Source organism: Brassica napus, chromosome C3, assembly GCF_020379485.1.
Source record: "Brassica napus cultivar Da-Ae chromosome C3, Da-Ae, whole genome shotgun sequence".
Lineage (NCBI taxonomy): Eukaryota > Viridiplantae > Streptophyta > Magnoliopsida > Brassicales > Brassicaceae > Brassica > Brassica napus.
In genome coordinates this window covers 71,503,948-71,523,817 of record NC_063446.1, presented here as the reverse complement: position 1 = coordinate 71,523,817, position 19,870 = coordinate 71,503,948, and the positions used below count along the sequence as shown (strand labels likewise).

General features: G+C 32.8%; 2 protein-coding genes across 3 annotated transcripts; one reads left to right on the top strand and one right to left on the bottom strand.

Moving 5' to 3' along the window:
* The first annotated feature begins 2,721 nt into the window (after window positions 1-2,721).
* LOC106427504 (lysM domain receptor-like kinase 3) lies at window positions 2,722-6,438 on the top strand. 2 transcript variants are annotated; one of them, XM_048750542.1, is made up of 11 exons: window positions 2,722-3,540; window positions 3,871-3,954; window positions 4,061-4,357; window positions 4,427-4,572; window positions 4,917-5,006; window positions 5,097-5,202; window positions 5,290-5,441; window positions 5,511-5,608; window positions 5,687-5,834; window positions 5,901-6,008; window positions 6,079-6,438. In XM_048750542.1, the coding sequence occupies exons 1-11, from the start codon at window positions 2,811-2,813 to the stop codon at window positions 6,241-6,243; spliced, it is 2,124 nt and encodes a 707-aa protein (XP_048606499.1). In that variant the 5' UTR covers window positions 2,722-2,810; the 3' UTR covers window positions 6,244-6,438. The 2 variants fall into 2 exon arrangements, with proteins under 2 accessions (XP_048606499.1, XP_048606500.1); XM_048750543.1 differs by lacking the exon at window positions 3,871-3,954 and having other exon boundaries at window positions 2,724-3,540.
* A 3,451-nt stretch (window positions 6,439-9,889) lies between these two features.
* Window positions 9,890-11,989, bottom strand: LOC125583371. The gene is made up of 3 exons (XM_048750216.1): window positions 11,146-11,989; window positions 10,712-11,093; window positions 9,890-10,649 (listed from the first exon to the last, which is right to left on the bottom strand). The coding sequence occupies exons 1-3, from the start codon at window positions 11,987-11,989 to the stop codon at window positions 9,890-9,892; spliced, it is 1,986 nt and encodes a 661-aa protein (XP_048606173.1).
* Between the last annotated feature and the right edge of the window lie 7,881 nt (window positions 11,990-19,870).

Genomic DNA, 19,870 nt, shown 5'->3' with positions numbered 1-19,870 from the left:
CAGGCAAAGTTTACGTCGTATTTACGAGGAAATAGTTTTTCGTCGTAAAATACTCGTAAAATTACATCCACTTTACGACGAAACAGTTTTGTCGTTACGTTACGAGGAAATACCGATGACTTTAGTTTTTCACGTAAATTCGTCGTAAACTCGACGCAAATTTACGAGGATTGTTTTTCCTCGTTAATTTTCGTCGTTAAGCATGTGTTTTATTGTAGTGTTAGGTGTCGATCATATATAGAGTTTGAGAAAAAATATTATAATTTTATTTGTTAATGGATTTTCAATTTTTATTTATTGTATGAGTACGAAAATTAGTTCTAGAAAGATTTTTATCAGTATCCAAACGACCTAAATATACTGCACAAATTAATTATGGTAATTAAATATTTGATTTATATAATATATATGATGCTTCATAAAATAATTTTTACCAATCAAGTATTTCTAAACTATATAAAATATTTCAAAAGTTTCAGTATTATATATCTTCAAAAATTAAGTAATTTAAAAAAAAAAACTGAATCATGAATATTATACATAACTAATTTTAGTACAATTATCAATACAAAATATCAAAAGTATTTAAAATAGTCATATTTATCTTTTTTAAACAATTATTCTTAGCAAAATATTTAACAAGAACACATAATGGTAAAAAATATATTTTAATTTGAAAAATTGTAATAAATATATTGTTACAAAACATTCAAATCCGCGAAACCACGGGCATCCACCTAGTTATCATTTACACAAACAGAAAGTACTTTTAGATATTATAATTTAGCAGTATAGGGAAGTATCTTAAGATTTCACAAAACCAAATATTTTTAGAACATAGTGACTACACTCTCTTTTTCTTGATCGTAGTTTTAGAAGAACAAAAACTGTTTCATACAGAAATATGTTTTTCACTCCAATGTATAACATTTTCTTTTCGATGTTAGAAATCAAAAATAGATCAGGTATTGCCAGCTCTTGTTTTAAACATGTTTAAATTTGAAAAACATACATAGAGTTTTTGCTAAATGAATAAGTACAGAAAATGTTACAAAAAAGAAAAATAATAAGTACAGAAAATACATTAGAATAACACAAAAAGTTTTATTACAAAAATGATACATAAGAAAGAAGATAATCAAAATATTTTTCGTTAAAAAAATTTAAATATATAAATTATAGGATTAATTAGTAAGAATTATGATTGAAATTTTTAGGGAGGAAGATTTAAGGATCAGATAAGAGTTTAGACTTTAGAGTCTAGGATTTAGTATTTAGAACTTAAAATTTAAAATAAATTTTAATTAAATATTTATAATTTTTATTCAAAATATTGATATTAAATGTAGTTCCTTTTTTACTCTTAATAAAGACTATAATGATCATCTTCTTTTTTGGGTCAAAATGATCATTTTCTTCACTATGTGCTATTTTGTGATAGTTTTTTTTTTGTGTTTCTTTTGAAAATTGCCAATAAGTATAAACACTCTTAAACAATAACTAGATCATGATCTGCAATACCATGTGGGTATTTTTTAATACTAAAATGTTTTAGGTTATGCAATAAAATAGATTAATAATTAATATAATTGGTGTTATATTTTATCTAATTTTATAATAATATTTATGTGGCGTATAATATTATTATTATAAAATTTATAAATTATGTATGTTTGCAACAAAAAAATATTTTGGAAAACATTATTACGTAACAATATTGATTTACATATTTATTTTTTTTTATTTCTAGATTTGAAATATATGTAGAACTTAAACTAAATTGAACCTACATAATAGAGAATTTGGTATATAGTGATTAATTAATCCAATATAGTATATATGTTTAAATAATAAACCGAATTGGTTTTTGATTCAGGAAAATACACATACGTTAATAATAGTTGACTTAAGTCTTATATATAATATGAATAAAGATCAAATGCTTCATTTATGAAAATATGTGTAAATTAACTACATTACATGGTAAAAGAATCTGAATGTATGACTTCTAAGTGGTCTAAATTAAAAAAAAAATCACATATGAAATAAGTTATAATCTCTATGCTAAATAGATAAGATATTTTTATCTTTAAATTAGAATTAGAAATAGAAATTAATATTTATTTTTAAAACCATCTTTTAAGATATTTTTTAAATTTTATTTTTAAAATTAAATCTATTTAAATTTTTATTATCATTACAATAGTATTAAAAGTATTTTATATACTTATAAATTTTTCTTTACAATCAAAACTAAATTAAAATTTAGTTTCTAATTATAATTTGTGATAATTAACTAATTTCGAAAATATGTTTTGAAAAGATTCTAAAAGATATTTGAAAGATTTTGTTAGACATTTCTAAAAGATATTTATAAGTATTTTATATAAAATAAAGATATTAAAATATTAAAAAATATTAAAAAATTTTAGGGATGGTCTAAATAAAAAAAATCATACATGAAAAAAGTCACGATTTCTATCTGAATAGTATAGATCGGAAAAGATGAAAATTGGTAAAGAAATTTTAAGATTTTTTACCCCACAACAAATTTAGAAACTTTAGGTTTAATTCTTTGGTCTTGAAACACCAACTGTAGCTAATCATCCTCAACTTCGGACAATAGTATAAATCCACATTAGTGTTAGGTATTAAACCAACACCAAACCTAATTAAATACTCGCAAATGTCTAACCACTTTACAAAAGTGTATAAAAGAAATTAAAATTATTTATTTTGGACACTTTCTAAGATTTTTATTTTTAAAGATCTTTAGTCCGACAAGAGAGTGTGAGCTTCACTCTTCTCCCATGTCTGAGATTTCATCTGATCTCAACTTCTTTCTCACATCTCCATTAACAAAATCAATCAAAACCCATTTCGATTCACCACTCACTTTCATCAAATCAAGATCCTTTCTTCTCAAATCCCTTCTTTCGATGAATCTCTCAGCTTCCAGTTTCTTGATTCTTCTTTTCTTCTTCATCTTACCGAATCTCTCCTCCTCGAAGCCAATGAATTGCACCGACACTTCCCGTCTCTGTACTTCCTTCCTCGCTTTCAAACCGAACCCAAACCAAACCTTCTCCATAATCCAAAGCATGTTCGACGCATTACCATCGGACATAACCGCAGATTCCACCGGAGAAGACGACGGAGGAGGTTACATCTACGTCAAGAAGAACTGCTCTTGTCTCACCACGACTCCTCATCAGTACGCAACGAACACGACCTTCACAATCAGACAGAACCGTGGCTACGTCTACGATGCTGTCGTCTCTGCTTACTCTGGTCTCGCGTTCCCACCGAACACTACTAGAGCATCTAGTGCCGGCGCGGTTGTGTCTGTGCAGCTTCTATGTGGTTGCTCGAGTGGTCTCTGGAACTACCTTATGAGCTACGTGACGGTCTCTGGAGACAGTGTTCAATCTCTCTCGAGCCGGTTCGGTGTGAGTATGGATCGAATCGAGCAGGTTAACGGAATCTCGAATCCTGACAATGTCACAACCGGAGATCTCATTTTCATCCCGCTTGATTCTGGTAAAGAATCTTCAATTTGATTGTCTTGAAATTAGTCCTGGGCCTTTCGGGTATGGGTTCGGTTTATTTCGGTTTTGGATATTAGAGACATAACATTCAGTTATTTAGGAAATTGAGTTCGGTTTGGGTTCGATTATTTTGGTTGTAACAAAGTTGGGAACCGGCTAATTACTGAGATGGTTTTGCTTCCAGTTCAGTTTCGATTCAGGTTTTCTGGTTAATTCGGATTTAAAAGTTGGATAATTCAGGTTTTAGAGTTACATATCATCATATTTTAAAAGTTTTAAGACAGAACAGTTTAATGATCTTGTTCTTGTCCTGTTGTTTAAGTGCCTGGAGTGCCTTATGAAGCAAGGAAGATAAACCCTCCTGCTCCTTCTCCTTCTCCTGTTTTAACCAATAGCAATAGCTCAGGTTTTGATTTAAATGTTTCTTTTGTCTTAACCTGTGAACCTCAGAGTTACTATTTTTAGTATCATGAAGCTCACATTTGTGTATGGTTTCCAATTTTGGAAAAAAGTTGCTGACCAGGTGAATCACACTTCAAAGGGAGGTCATGTCCCTTATATATGGATTGTTGGTGGTCTTACAGTTGTGCTTGCGCTTCTTGTGATGTGTATACTTGTGTGTATCTGTTTGAGATCATCCAGTTGCCGATCGAGTGATGAAGATGGTAATGAACACAACTTCCAAATCCTTAGAAAGTCCAGTTTCTTCTGCGGGTCTAGTCGGTATAACTGCTGCGGATCCGGGGATTGTAGACCGACAAACGGTGAAGAAACTCAGAGCCATCATCAAGCTGTTGCTATTCCTAAAGGTGTGTTTTTTTTTTTTTCATCATCTATGGTTTCTCCTTTATGACGGTTTTTCTTTTATATGTATGTAGCTCTTGGTGATGGAGTGTTTGAGATAGAGAAGCCTATGGTGTTTACTTATGAAGAGATCTGTGCGGCTACAGATGGATTCTCTGATTCTAATCTTCTTGGTCATGGAAATTATGGTTCAGTATACTTTGGTCTACTTAGAGAACAGGTTTGTTGCCTTAAGTCACATCTTCACATGCTGCGCTCTTTGACTTAAAAACTTATATAGATCATAAAGGAAAAAATAGTTTTTTATTCCTAAGTGTTTGCAATCGGCATATTTAGTACTCAAGTATTATGGATGCTGATTTATTTCCCAATTGAATGTGCAAATTTAAGATTAAATTAGTCAACCGCTAAAAATAGATTAATTTTATGTTCATAACGAGTAGTTAGAGAATTAATTCTCGCGAGCAATACTTGAATATTAAAGATGCCGGTTGTAAATATTTGAGAAATAAAAAGCCCATTTCTCCAGGCTTTCAGATTTGATTAAAGTTTATCACATCGCAGGAAGTTGCTGTCAAAAGGATGACTGCTACAAAAACTAAAGAGTTTGCGGCAGAGATGAAAGTTCTTTGCAAAGTTCATCATTCAAACCTGGTAATCCCCATGCTGTGTATTAGTCTTCTTTATGCTATCTACAACATTAGAGATTATGACTTTTGGGTTGGCTTTTTATTCTTGTCAAAGGTAGAGTTGATCGGTTATGCTGCATCCAATGACGAGCTTTTCGTAGTGTATGAGTATGTGCAAAAGGGAATGCTGAAAAACCATTTGCATGATCCTCAGAGCAAAGGTAAAGAGGCTAATACCAACAAGACATAACTAGAACATGATGATGAGGATGATGATACTGATATTATATTTATTAATGCTCTTGAAGGTAATACGCCACTGTCTTGGATAATGAGAAATCAGATTGCACTTGACGCAGCAAGAGGCTTGGAATACATTCATGAACATACTAAAACTCATTATGTTCATAGAGATATCAAAACAAGCAATATTTTACTCGATGAGGCGTTCAGGGCTAAGGTATGAGTCTTGATTATTATGAATCCATTACATGTTATGATCCTTATCTTATCTTTATACTCATTTTAGATATCAGATTTTGGACTGGCAAAACTAGTTGAGAAAACTGGAGAGGGTGAAATTTCTGTTACTAAAGTTGTTGGTACATATGGTTATCTTGCACCAGAGTAAGCAATTTTAAAACCTGAAGCTACATTTCGAAGTTTTCAAACAAGAACACTTTAGTGATCTCTTCTTCTCAACAGATATCTAAGTGATGGTCGTGCCACCTCGAAAAGTGATGTTTATGCCTTTGGCGTTGTTCTTTTTGAGATTATTTCTGGAAGAGAAGCTGTTATAAGAACAGAGGCAATGGGAACTAAGAATCCAGAAAGACGTCCCTTGGCATCTATTGTAAGTTCTTGGAGTTTACATGCACTTCTTTGATGCAACATTTATTGCTAAAGCATTTTTTTGTAGATGTTAGCGGCTCTGAAGAACTCACCAGACTCTATGAACATGTCAAGTTTGAAGGAGTTTGTTGATCCCAACATGATGGATTTATACCCACACGATTGTTTGTTTAAGGTAAACTAAGAAATGAAATGCTTAGTAGTTTGAAAAAAACATAATAACCATATGATTTTCTTGTGGACAGATTGCAATGTTGGCAAAGCAATGCGTGGATGATGATCCGATTCTAAGACCAAACATGAAGCAAGTTGTTATATCGCTTTCCCAGATACTCTTGTCTTCCATTGAATGGGAAGCTACACTTGCGGGAAACAGCCAAGTCTTTAGTGGTCTTGTCCAAGGAAGATGAAAAAAAAACAATGAAATCTTGAGAGTTAAGACCCTTTGTATTTTTTTGTATTCACCATGGTCTAGAGGAATGATCAATCACAGTCTAGCTAAGTAGTTAGTTATAGAGACAAAACTCTTTCATCTTGCTTTACATGTCTCAGTATGATTATTATTCTTTTGGAGAATTAAGTGAAGAGATGTATGCGTTTATATGCTTGATATGTTGCCATCTAATAAGCAAAACACCACTTTAATTTCTCACAATAGATTGATGATGATCCTTACCTGTCTTAGATCTTAGATGCAGAAGATAAAACCATGGCTGCAATCTAAAGGATTTGCTTGGTGTTGGCCCATCTGTTATTATCAGTCATGCTGATTTTTTGATGAAGTTTTGATCAAATTCTTTAGCTTCGTCTTCACACAATGTTAATGGATCAATCATCTTATTCAGCATGGGTACGTTCAGTTTCGTTAATCTGAATATAAATATAGTAGTATAGTACTGTTCTTTTCAGTTCAACCAAAAAAACTTCTTCAACCCAGTGTACTCAATAATAAGTATCTCCTCACAAATTCCGATATAAAAAATTCCGAAAAACAAACTAGCGGAATGTGCCGGGTTTAGTGGGTGAGCGAAGCTAGGATTGTAATAGGTTGGTACTTTTGTTCAAAACGAGCTTGTAACCATTTCTGATTCCTGATTTTTCAGGTGGATTAATATATAATATTTATTATAAAAAAAAATAAAAAAAAAGGTATCTCCTCACATCTTTTATTTTGTAACTTTTATATTTGTAGATGATGTCATTCAACTATTTATGCCTGTGGTATGTTATTGATGAAAACTTTTGGTCAAATGTTGAATCAAACTCAAGAAAACAGTTGAATTTGATAGTTTTTATACTGGATATTTTTAGTTATGTTGACTAACTTTAACTAGTTATGTACTATTGGAATTTTAAAACAATTCATATATTTTGAATACTTCTGTTAATTTTCAATAATTTTTTTATAGATATCTAAGTGATTTCAGACATTTGACATAATCCGATCCTGACCAATCTCAGAGAATTGAATCATACTGAACCCAACCCAACTTGAAAAAAAACATATGAGACTTATGAACATGATACCGAAAAACCAAAAAAACCTAATCCAAACACCTAGACCTAGCTAACCGAAACCGAATATAAACAATCTCTACAGGTTTTAAAGTAAACAACATCGTGAGCCTATGTGTTTATAACTGAATTCTATTTGAACCGTTTTAGAAATACATAAATGAAGCTTAAAGGCTATGTAATTTGGATATTGGATAAGACATGATCTGAATCGAAATATGACCTTATATCCATTTTTTATATTGAATAAGACATGAAGAGTTTGATAATTTCATATCAATTTTTTTTAACTCGATACTTTTGAATACTTTAAGATAATCTGGATATTTATTCGGATCTGAACAGTTTAGATACTTTTGAATACTTTCAAATAGTTTGGATAGTTTAAGTGATCTCAAGTATTATATAAAACCTAAACTATATAAAATAGAACCGAAACACACGAAAATTGAAAATACATGCAAATAGTTGAACTTTTAAACATCTTATCTATTAAAATAGAAGTCATGATTTATTTGATGTGTGATATTTTAAAAATGGACCATCCCTAGAAAATCATTAATTAAAAACATTTCATTTATGTCTCACCTTTAACCTTTAACCTTTAACGAGAATCTTCTTATATTAATCTAAATAATATTTCTTTCCCCTAATTGAATTCCTACGAAATTCGGTTCATGATTAATCATGAAGACAATTTATGATGTTCTTTGTGTTAAAAATATTATATTCATATAAACCAAGTTTTGAAAGTTATAAACATGTATTACCATACTCTAACTTTGGGAGCAAATTGACATATTCTTATGAGATCCAACCGGATTATATTCATCTTTACTAATACTTACATAACCATACTTATAAAATTCAAATAGGCTCAGATATAAAACCATAATCGGTACATATGACAATACATATACCCAATATCACATACTACATGTTTACTTTATGACTATTACACATGACAACGTCAAATTATTTGATCTGTATATATCGTGACTATTTTATATTCAAGAAACTTACCTACTCTATATATTGTACACATTGTATATATGCATGTCTAAAATGAAAACTTTATAAAAAATAAAACCAAACCAATCCAATTAAATGAATAAACCAGATAAATTAAAAACAGTTAAAATATGGTACTATTAACATATTCAACCAATTCTTACCATGTTAAAAGCATATTCCATAAAGAAATATTGATTAACTAATTAAATGAGAGATCACTATCTTAACAGAATACGAAATAATGATTAACTAATTAAATGTCATATTTTTAATTTAAAAAATCTTCAGAATACGAAATCAATTTTGATTTTCCATAAGAATTCCCGAATTTCATCTCTTTACTTAATCATAGGATTGATTTAAGATTTGCAATATTCTGTGAACAAAAAAAATTTGATTGCAATCGTTGAAATGAATATTTTTTGAATAAACCCCTACAATTAATCAACCACTTATAAATAGAACCTCATTTAAATGAACATGGGAGTAAAGTCTTCAATTAACTTTACAATTAATCGGCCACTTATTCTGTTACATTTTTAGTCTTGGCTTAAGATAATTGGAAGATTAGAGTTTGACTCACTTGAGTTATAACTTTTAAATATACTGGCCCATTTATATGATCTATATAATGTTTTAAATATGTAAGATGTTTTGTATATTTATGTAAAGCCCAATTCAATAAAATAATATGTTTGATTTAAATTAGCCATGCGGGTTCAGGTAGTTTGGAATTAGGACAGTTCGATTCGACCAAAATCTCGCAAAATTAATCTGAATTTTTTTTGGTTCGGTTCAGTATTCAGGTAGTTTGGTTTTTAAAATTTTTACTGAAACTAACCGAAGTTTTTAGTTTCGATTATATTTCAGTTAAAAATTTGGTTACATTCAGGTAATTTTACTGAAACTAACCAATTACTGAACCGAGAACCAAATGTTTTTTTATAAACCTCTTGAATCAAACCGAGCTTCTCACCAAAATTTCAGTTTGGTTCGGTTCAGGAGGTTTGGTTCGGTTCAATATCCCATGCCTAATTTAAATGGTAATTAGACGTATGTTTTAATAATATAAATAACTAATAATTTGAAATTAGTGAATTTGAATATTGTAAAATTGTCATAAAATGCCAATTTACTAAATTCATTATTTTTTATTACTTATAATTTTGATAAGATATTTAAATAATATATGAGTTATATACAAAACGATTTCCAAATTAATTGATCTTTCAAAATCATCTAATAATCAAACGCAAATCCAAATAAGTACTACTAAATATATAATAAGAATCTACAAATACATATGATAGTTTGAAATGATTAATTAAATGACAAACATCTAAACTATAACATTATTGTGTTTACAAAGTCATATAAACATTTGAAGAGATGGTTGATGTACATATATTTGCCACTAATGATATAAAAATAAGAATTCTATATATATAAGTGTGAAAACAAACCGCACGGATTAAAATCTAGTAGAACTTTTTTTTTTTGTTCAAACCTTCATTTCATTCCTTAAGCTTAACGTACAATAGAGTTCTCACTCTCAAAGAGAGTGTTAGTGAAAAGAAACAGAGCATTTTTTGCCAGCCTATCGGCCGACTCATTACAGACTCTAGAAATAAACACAAAAGAGATAGAGGTGAAGGATGCACTCAACACGCCGATGTCATGGAGTATCCCTCTAAGAGCTACCACAGATTTGTGGCCTGTGATCAAATCGATAAGGCATTTTGAGTCTGAGAAACAGACCACTTCCTTGATGCCAGTAGAGACAGCCTGCAAGAGGCCTGCACGCAAAGCCAAGGCTTCTGCTGCAAGAGCCGAGGCAATATAGCGTCTGTTGTCATTTCCTTCGAAGCAGCATATGCCTTTTGAGTCTGTATAGACACATCCAAGCCCACCTGCAAGAGAAGAAGCATTCCAAGCAGCATCCGAGAATAACATGGACACATTATCTGGAACCAGCGGGAGTTTTTTCGAGACATGACAGTCTTTAGATGAAACAGAGCATTGTTTTCTTTGCGGCAGGGACGCCTGCCACTCTTTTGCCGCTTTTAAGGCTTTGTTCAACATCTCTGTTTCTGAGAAAGACTTATCCTCGAATCTCAGCTGATTTCTGCTTGTCCACAACACCCAGAAAATCCAAGGATACAAGGGTTTTGCAAGCCCTGTCGGAGGGAGGTTAGTCAGTCGAGCACACGCTGTTAAAAGGTCCTCCATTGAGTTACAGCTCTGAAGAGAAGGGACCGCCAAAGCAGGGACAAGGTCCCAAACTTTCCTAGCCACAGGGCAAGTAAACATAACATGAAAAACGGTTCACTTTCTCCACATCGCTTGCACCTGCCATCAACTTGCATTCCTCTCCTGATCAATGTGTCTCCCACAGCCAGCGCCTCATTTTTCAGCTTCCATAGGAAGTGTTTTATCTTTGGAGAACACTCAACGTTCCATACAAACCGTTTCCAATTGAACACATCATTTAGGTTTCCCTTGTGGAGTTTAGTCAATGCGTACCCTGATTTCGTTGAGTAAGAGCCTGACTTTTCCAGTAACCAAACGAGCTCATCTTCTTGATCAGTACACGGGATAAGTTTCCTGATCTGCTCCTCGTGATGAGGTAAGTGTCGTCTGATCTCATCAACATTCCATCCTGCTGCGGCTGGTAACAACAGGTCCTTGACTTTAAGGTCTTGGTTCTGAGCAGTAGGAGGACCTATGGGGGCTAGTTGACGATCAGTGGATAGCCAGTTCTACCTTGATGTTGGCTCCATTACCCACGCTCCAGCCCATACCCTTCCTGATAACATCTCGTCCCGCCAAAATCCCTCTCCACCCATGGGATGATGAATTTGGCGCTGAGCAGGTGAGTAAGTCTGTATCCTTACAGTACTTATTGAGCAGGGTTTGTCCTAGCAGGGAGGTGGGGTTTTTCAGTAATTGCCATGTATGCTTTGCTAGGAGAGCATCGTTAAAGACTTCGATTTCTCTGAAACCCAGGCCCCCTGCACTTTTCGGGAAGGTTAATCTATCCCAAGATATCCAGCTCATCTTTCTGAGCTCTGGTTTGACGTCCCACCAGAAACGGGTGAGAACCGATTGTATCTGCTTACACAAAGAGACCGGTAGTTTGAAGCACAACACAGCATATGTAGGCATAGCGGCCAGGACTGATTTCAGTAGCACCATTTTACCAGCTCCCGAAAGAAACCTGCTGGTCCAGCTCTGAGCTCTTTGCCTTATTCGGTCTACAATCGAAGCAAATATGTCTCTTTTCCTTCTACCAAAGTGTTCCGGGAGCCCCAAATACTTCCCTATTCCTCCTTCGTTGTTGATGTTCAGTTCCCGTTTCACACGGGTTCTACACTCCTGGTTGGTCTTTGAGGAAAAGGTTATAGCAGACTTTGCTCGGTTGATGCACTGTCCCGATGCCTTCTCGTATCTGTCTAGGATAGAGAGCAGTGTGGCGCAGCTTGCCGTGTTTGATTTACCAAAGAACATGGTATCATCTGCGAAGAGTAGATGGTTTATAGGCGGGCAGTTGCGGGCTACCTTTACCCCTGGTAGTGATCCATTCTCGAGAGCTTTGTGGCACAGTCCCGATAGTACCTCCGTACACATAATGAACAGATACGGGGAGAGCGGGTCTCCTTGCCGGAGTCCTCGGGATGGACAGACTTTGCCTTGTGGTCCTCCATTTATGAGGAACTGAAAATTTGGAACTGAATCACTAGGAGCTCAGTTGACGTGTGTAAAAATAGTTGCAGGGAAGTGTAGGGTTTGTATTTTTTCAAAAATTTCGAAATTGTACCTCTTTGGGGACTAGAAAATTCTGCAGTATTTTTGATTAAATATTTAAACTCAGAGTCGGCTCTTGGAACGTGAGGGAGGAGCAAAATTAGGTCCATTTTTTTCCATTTTTATTTTATAACTAGATTAAGATCTGCGCCTTGCGCGGGATAAACATTATATATATAAATTATTTTATGTATTATATGTTCTTACATATTATGAAATAATAAATATATATTGAATAATTAAAAGTCAGTAACTATTACATATATAATTAAATTGGTGCGAACATATAAATCAATTTTATTAATCCAAACAATTTTTTTTTAAAATTGATAGGATATGTAATTAAATTTAAATGATATTAACATACACAGTATATTTTTAATATTAATGTCTATTAAATGATGCTTTCTACTCGTATGTTTTTCTTATCATGTGTATCTTTAATAGCAAAAACTTTAAATTACTGATAACAAAATTTTCATTGTGGGATTAATAATTTTAGTAATTTATAATTTTAAATTTTTTATCAATGATAGTTTAAAACTTTTATAAAAAAAATTATTTAAAGTAAATTTTGAAATTAAAATATTTATTTATTCAATATGGTTTATAATTTAATTTAGAATGATATATATACATATATATTTTAAATCTTAATGATTAATTAAATTAAACTTTTATTTATATGATTTTGTAATCATTTACATTTTGTCATAACAAAAATTTTAAACCATGGATCGCAAAATTCGAATGTGAGACTTTTAACAGTTTTAGTAATTTATAGTCATTTTTTAAGATCAAAATATAACATATACAGAAAAATCTAAATTTTTATAATATGGTTATTGTGATTTTTTTAAATTATTTTAATAGTTTAAAATTAAACAAATTTGATAGAAGATACTTTATTTTTTTTTATCAGATCTTTATTATTCAAAATCATTAATTGTCATATATACTTTAGCCACATTAGGCAATTCTGTAATCTTTATTTAAAGAAATAATAAATGACATTAATAATGAATTTATGGTTAGTTTAATAAAAAGCTTATAATATAATTAGATGGACCAACATATTTCTCTAATAATTTTAAGAATCATTCTAGTGATGACACGTGGCTACAAAAAGAAGTTGTTGTTGTAAATGAAGTGTTGGGGAAATACTTCTGTTATTATTACTGTCGACCAGAAGGTCCATATATATAAAAGGTATTAGACCGTCATAAGGTCATGTTTATCCTAACAAGATAAAGATAAGGATAAACACTATGTTACAGATATACATGGAATATATACTAGATAAACACATAGTCTCTGGTTGTCTTTATCACGTCCCGGATTGGGCCTGCAGTACGGGCTGGTCCATGGTCGATCATCATTTGGTTTATAACACTCCCCCTTGATCGACACATCCGGTACAGGTTCGTTGCATGCTTAATGTTGCCTCATTAAAACCTCTCCTGAAAAACCCCAAAACCAATGTGGCAAAATGGGAAACCAAGGACAGGAAAAAGAGTACAACACATGAACTCCCCCAGATGAATGCATCACTGTAGTAGACGCATTCCAATCTGGTATCCGAGTCTTCTTGAACGTTGAAGTTGCCTATGACTTGGTGAAGATGATCAGCTGGATTCTCCTTGAATGAACTTGTAAGTCTTGGATGAACTGATGGTGCTTCAAACGGTGCTCGGATGGACTTTATAATCTGCAATAAAACTTTACTTGCTGGTCCTTTTTCATGTCCCACAGATTCTCTTTGGTTATATGGCTTTCCCAAAACGTGGACATTCAATATATATTGAGTCATAGACCCAGAACACATACGAACAACTTTACTTCATATCTTTTGTTCATTCGGACTTATATCTCTTCGTATGTGCCAATGGCTTTATCCATTGTAACCAATCATTCTTTATTTTCTTTTGTCGATCCATGTTGAGCTATAGACCTTGTCTATATTCGTTCATAATCATGAGTGTATAAGGTCATACCATTAATAATTATTTGCTGCAATGAAACTCATCACACAATGAATTCGCAATCATACACTCATGTCCTTTGTACATGGTTATCGATATTTTCTTGCTTTAGAAATGCTTATAATCATTAAGCCACGACCAGACATCCTTCTGGTCACTATCCTGGTTTATGGTTCTCACTTAGACGTGCTGACACACACACACACGGCTATGATTTTTCTACAAACTTTCCATATGTAAAACATAGTCTGTTTAATCAATCGATAACTTGTATCATTGAACCTTTGAACCATTAAACCTTTTTCTCTCAGTTGGTCTTTATTATGATCACAATGAATTATAATATTTTTTGTATGGACTGACTGTACTAAGTAAATACTTAGTCTTTCATATTACTTACAGCTGCTGTATATTACAATCCATAAACAACTTAGGAACAAAGCTTGTTCTATGAGAATTTCTTTCTCATATTTCTATAGTACGTTGATACCTTTATCCAGTGATCCATTTGCTGCTTACTACACCATTATTTCTTTAGTAAATATCCAGACAAAATTAAACTTGATTTTCTGTAGTAGCATCCACCATATAGAAGCATATCTCTTTATAAATTGTTTCTTGGTCCTTGTGAGTATCCTTGTGTAATCAAGCTATACTTGAACGTTATTTAGAAGGAACATGGACACACTATACCATGTGGTCATGTCCTTTAATCTCACCAAATTTCTTATCTCACAAGATCCATTCACTGGTTTCTTTCTTAGATGGCTTTTCTGTATGTACATGGTTACTACGCCCATCTGTCTTATAATTACTTTGAATTCTTTGAACACCCCACGTCCCTATATAGGTTTTATGAGTACTCTATGTGGGTTCATGATCCTCAGGTTATATCCTTCAAATCCCAAGTACTACGATCTTTTATGAGCTCTTATGTATGTAAATACATCTTTGGTGTTAACACTCTTTATCTTTAATTTCATACTGTTCCAGACATGATCTAATTAGATTTTGAGATCTTATTATCCAAGACCTTTATACCTTGCAGTTTGGCGTCCCAAACTACATGGTCTGGTACCTTAGATGTGTGGTTGCGCAACCTTATTTCTCTGTCTAAACTGATTTCTCTTATGAACTCGGATTTGTACGATTCTGAGCATCTTTCATTACTTTCTGAGGTTCCTTATTATTTGGAACTTATTTGTCTATCTCTAATAGACATTGTAGCAACTTGATTGTGTCTCTTAGACATCAAATTCGTGGTGCTTAAGCTGGTATGACATAGTCATTTTTTTCTTTTCGGGTCAGTGTGTCTGGCATATATTTCTGCTAGCTTTTATATCTTTTGATCATATTCTTTTAGAATGTCTAGATCATAATCTTTGGTCTGAGGATCTTGCCAAGACAACTATGGTTGATACCATTATATTTCTCTTTTACTCTTTTACTCTTTACTCTTTATCAGTCTGATAACTTTCTCCTTTCAAAGTTGGATAATCAGATTACTATCTTTTGTAATCTGTGTTCTTGGCCACTTGATTAAATCATCCATGTTTGGCACAAGATACATTATAGTTTCGTGGAGGAAGTCTTATTTATCTAATATATATTCCCAATCCTCATCTGAGGTTCCATCTTAAATGACACACATATATGTGGTGGAATATTCGTATTTTCTTAAGATGGTTTGTGTATATGTCTGGTTTATGACCCTTAATCATTCAGAGGTGGGAATGTCTATGCTTACATGTATGGCCTGATGTAAATCAATATTTATATACATAATGTCCTTAAGCTTTAGGCTGGACGTGGGTGATGTACCATTAGTGAGAGCTTTAAAGCTTTCCAGCCGTGTATATTATGGTTGTAAACCATGGAATCCGAATTTATGATATGATCATGGACTGTGGGTTTTAGTCCTCTCTCCCCCTCATGAACATACTCATAATTTCGTAGTGCTTAGGACAGTGGAGCCTTAATTATTGTAGTGATTTTCTCTTATGTGTACTTATAACACATTGTGAGATTTTATGGGATCACTTTTGTGCCTTAATTAATTTTTCATCATGTTTTGGATCAAGATGGCTAATCTGGTCATGCCATAAGTGTTTATTTCGTGGTGAACCATACTGGTTACCATGGCTTTATGCCTCTTTCATACTGATCCTTAGCATAGAATAAATCAGTAGAAAATATGGGTATAGACATTCATAATGCTTTTTGGCGATTTTTCAAAAATCTGAAAGGAATCGTATTTTCTTTGCTCACTGGTTCAATGTAGAAAACATTGAATTTTTTTTTCTTTATAACTCAATGGGTCTGAATAATGTCGTGTCTTTTGCCATTGTCAGTACCAATTAATTGATTTCAAGTGATTGTAGGAAGGTAAAGTTGAACCTATACAATCAAGATGAAGTTAAATCTATGCGAGAAATCAATCTATCAGTGAACTGACTCATTAGTCTACACCCAACAATTGATTTTATGTGATTGCAGGAAGGTAAAGTTAAACCTATACAATCAAGGTAAAGTTAAACCATGCATGAAATCAACTATCAGTGGACTGATTATCCTTTTATTAAGGTTTTATTTGTTATTTAATCAAGAATCATCAAGCAAGACCAAGCAAGATAATATATAAAAACAAAATCGTTTTTATTATTTCAATAACATAAATGAATAACAAATAAATCAAATCAGATATGAAAACATAAAATCAGAATGTCGGAAAATTATTCAATGTATAATCCGACCTCATGGTCCATGAGTGTCCACTCGGAATCCTCCTCAGATCTCTTCTTATCAAATGTGGCTTTATTAGCTTCAGGGATTTTCATCTCACTGTCTAGTACTTCATAATATATCTCCATGATGTCATTAAACCGTCTGATGTTATCCATCCTTTTCTGCTTCTTTTGCTCAATGTCTAATAAATATGAGAACATGTCATAATAGGTGGTGAAACCTTTGGCCTGATGTGATAACAACACTTCCTCTGAATGGAATGTGTCACGAGTTTTGTTTAACAAATCCTCGTTTGTTACCAATTCACCACATAGTCTAAGACTATAGGTGATTCTCATAAGATCAGAGTGATAATTGTCCACAGATTCATAATCCTGGAACCTTAGAGCTTCCCATTTTTCTTGGATTCGTGCAACAATGGCTCACAGAATCTAGAATTCAAAAATGACCAGAGATTATGAGGATCATTAACATATCCAAACTCGTCTCTTAGGTCCTCACAGAGATGGTGTCGCATAATCATTATGGCTCTGTGTCTTTCACACGCAAGGGTGTCATTGCCATACTTGATGCACTTCCCAAGTCCTCTAGACTTCAAGACGGCTGAAGTGTTTATAGCCCAGAGAGATCAAGGGCTTTGTAATCTGAGGGTATGAAACTCGACATCTGAAATCATTATTCAAAACAGGTCTTAATCAAGTAATCTTTTTGAAAATTTTCATGCTTCATATCAATGCCACACACGGACCAAAGGAAATTTTTTTTCTAAATGATGCATTTTCTTAAAACCATACGGTTTAAGGTGTGGATCAATGTATTTTTCAGATTTAAGGTCCTCTTATTTCAAACACAAGGTTTCAAGGCCTTTAGGGATTCTATCTTAGATGATCAGGAAAATGTTCCATATTTTCTTCATCCCATCGGATCGGATCATTTAGTATAATGATTTTTTTTTCAGTTCAGATCAGATTTCTTGAAAACTATGAATGATCTATATCCCTAACAGTCGAGATTTCATGTTCAGTATGCAATATTAGTATGCAAACAATATACAATCAAGCAAACCAATTCAATCATGAAATCAGGTTAGGGTTTTCGAAAAATATACCATATATTTATTATTTTTTTTTTTTTTTTTCGAAAAATAATCAAATCATAAATTATTGTGACTTAAAAAACAAATCAAGAAGATTTGATTTATTCAAGTAATTTATTATATACTTTTCGATTTAAAAATAAATATATTTTCTCAGATATATCTCAGATATTTCGATTTTAAATATTAAAAAAAATATTTTTTTTCAATCCTAATCAAGTTCTAGTCGTTATCAATCATCAGGAAAACAAATTTCTCAGACAAGAACAGGAAGTAAAACCTCGGATTAATTTATGAAACCATGATCAGATTTTCAAAAAAATTATGTAACATGCAGTCCTTAACAGTTCTAGTTGATTCAGATCAGATAAGAACATTAAACAGGACAATAATGATAAGTTTAAGCAAGTAACAGTCGGTTTCTTTCAACATATAGCAATCAGATTTAAAAAAAATTGTTTAACTTTCAATCCTAAACAGTTCTAATGTGAAACTATCATCAGGAAAAGTTTTAAACAATTTTAAAATCAGTTTCAGATTAAGAACAGGTTCAAAACAAGTTCAGGTTCAAGATTTTAAAGAGTTTATGGTTTATGGTTTTATTTTATTTGCAGAGACATGTTGCTAAATATAGCTACATGGCTGCGGATGGGGGTATTTAATACTTTTATGGGTTTTAGATGAGTTTTCGATGATACCTGAAAACTTTTGATGGGTTGATCGGTCTATCAGTTAGAAATCTTCCTGGTTAGCTGATGGATTGCTCGGAATTATTGTTTTTGTTGCTGCTTGTTGGAATAGGAGACTGGTGTATGGTTGAGAGAGATTTTGGTTTCTGGAACAAATTTTCCGCCTGTATTGTAGCTGAGCGTGAGGGCGCGTCCGAACTCCGATTGATGCGGGGTTAGCGGCGTTGGCTTCGTCTCGTCAAGAGCTTTAATTTGGTATCTGGCTCGTCATCTGGATCCACCGGAGTTGAGGGATAGAGCTGTTTGAAATTCGTCGGGAATTAGGGTTTTTACTGCTCGAATTTATTTCTGGTTTTTAGGGTTAGGGTTTATGAGAGCAACGTCGTGCTGATAACGTGTCGTAAATGAAGTGTTGGAGAAATACTTCTGTTATTATTACTGTCGACCAGAAGGTCCATATATATACAAGGTATTAGACCATCATAAGGTCATGTTTATCCTAACAAAATAAGAATAAGGATAAACACTATGTTACAGATATACATGGAATATATACTAGATAAACACATAGTCTCTGGTTGTCTTTATCATGTCCCGGATTGGGCCTGCAGTACGGGCTGGTCCATGGTCGATCATCATTTAGTTTATAACAGTTGTAATGTTTCACAGATAATATATAGGGGATTAAGGTTGATGAGGAGCAATAATATGCATAAATTGGTCAACCATATCCCCTATATATTATGTCAAAGGTCCATCAAAGCCTGTGTAAACCGTGATTACATTATTCGCGTAGACATTTAATTAGTTACTTGTTTATATGATATATTGATATGCATATGATAATGCTAAATCTCATAAGGATAACAACATGATTAGGATTCCAAAAAAAAAAGGAAAAAGGAAAACAAAACTATACCCTGGTATAGGAAGTCCAGATACTTTTATTTATAACTGAAAATTTATTTTTCGATATTTCTTTTGGTAGTAATAAGCAAAAACTTAGCGAGAGGATGGATGATATTGATATAGCTATCCTTGAGCTCACCATCTTCGCGATGGTCATGATCATATGTTGTTGCTGTTGCTGTCGTACTGGTCCCGTTGAGTTACCTCCCCAGTTGATCGACAAAACTCCACAGACTCAACAAGACATTGAAACCGGACAGATAAAGGGCATACTGTTCAAAGA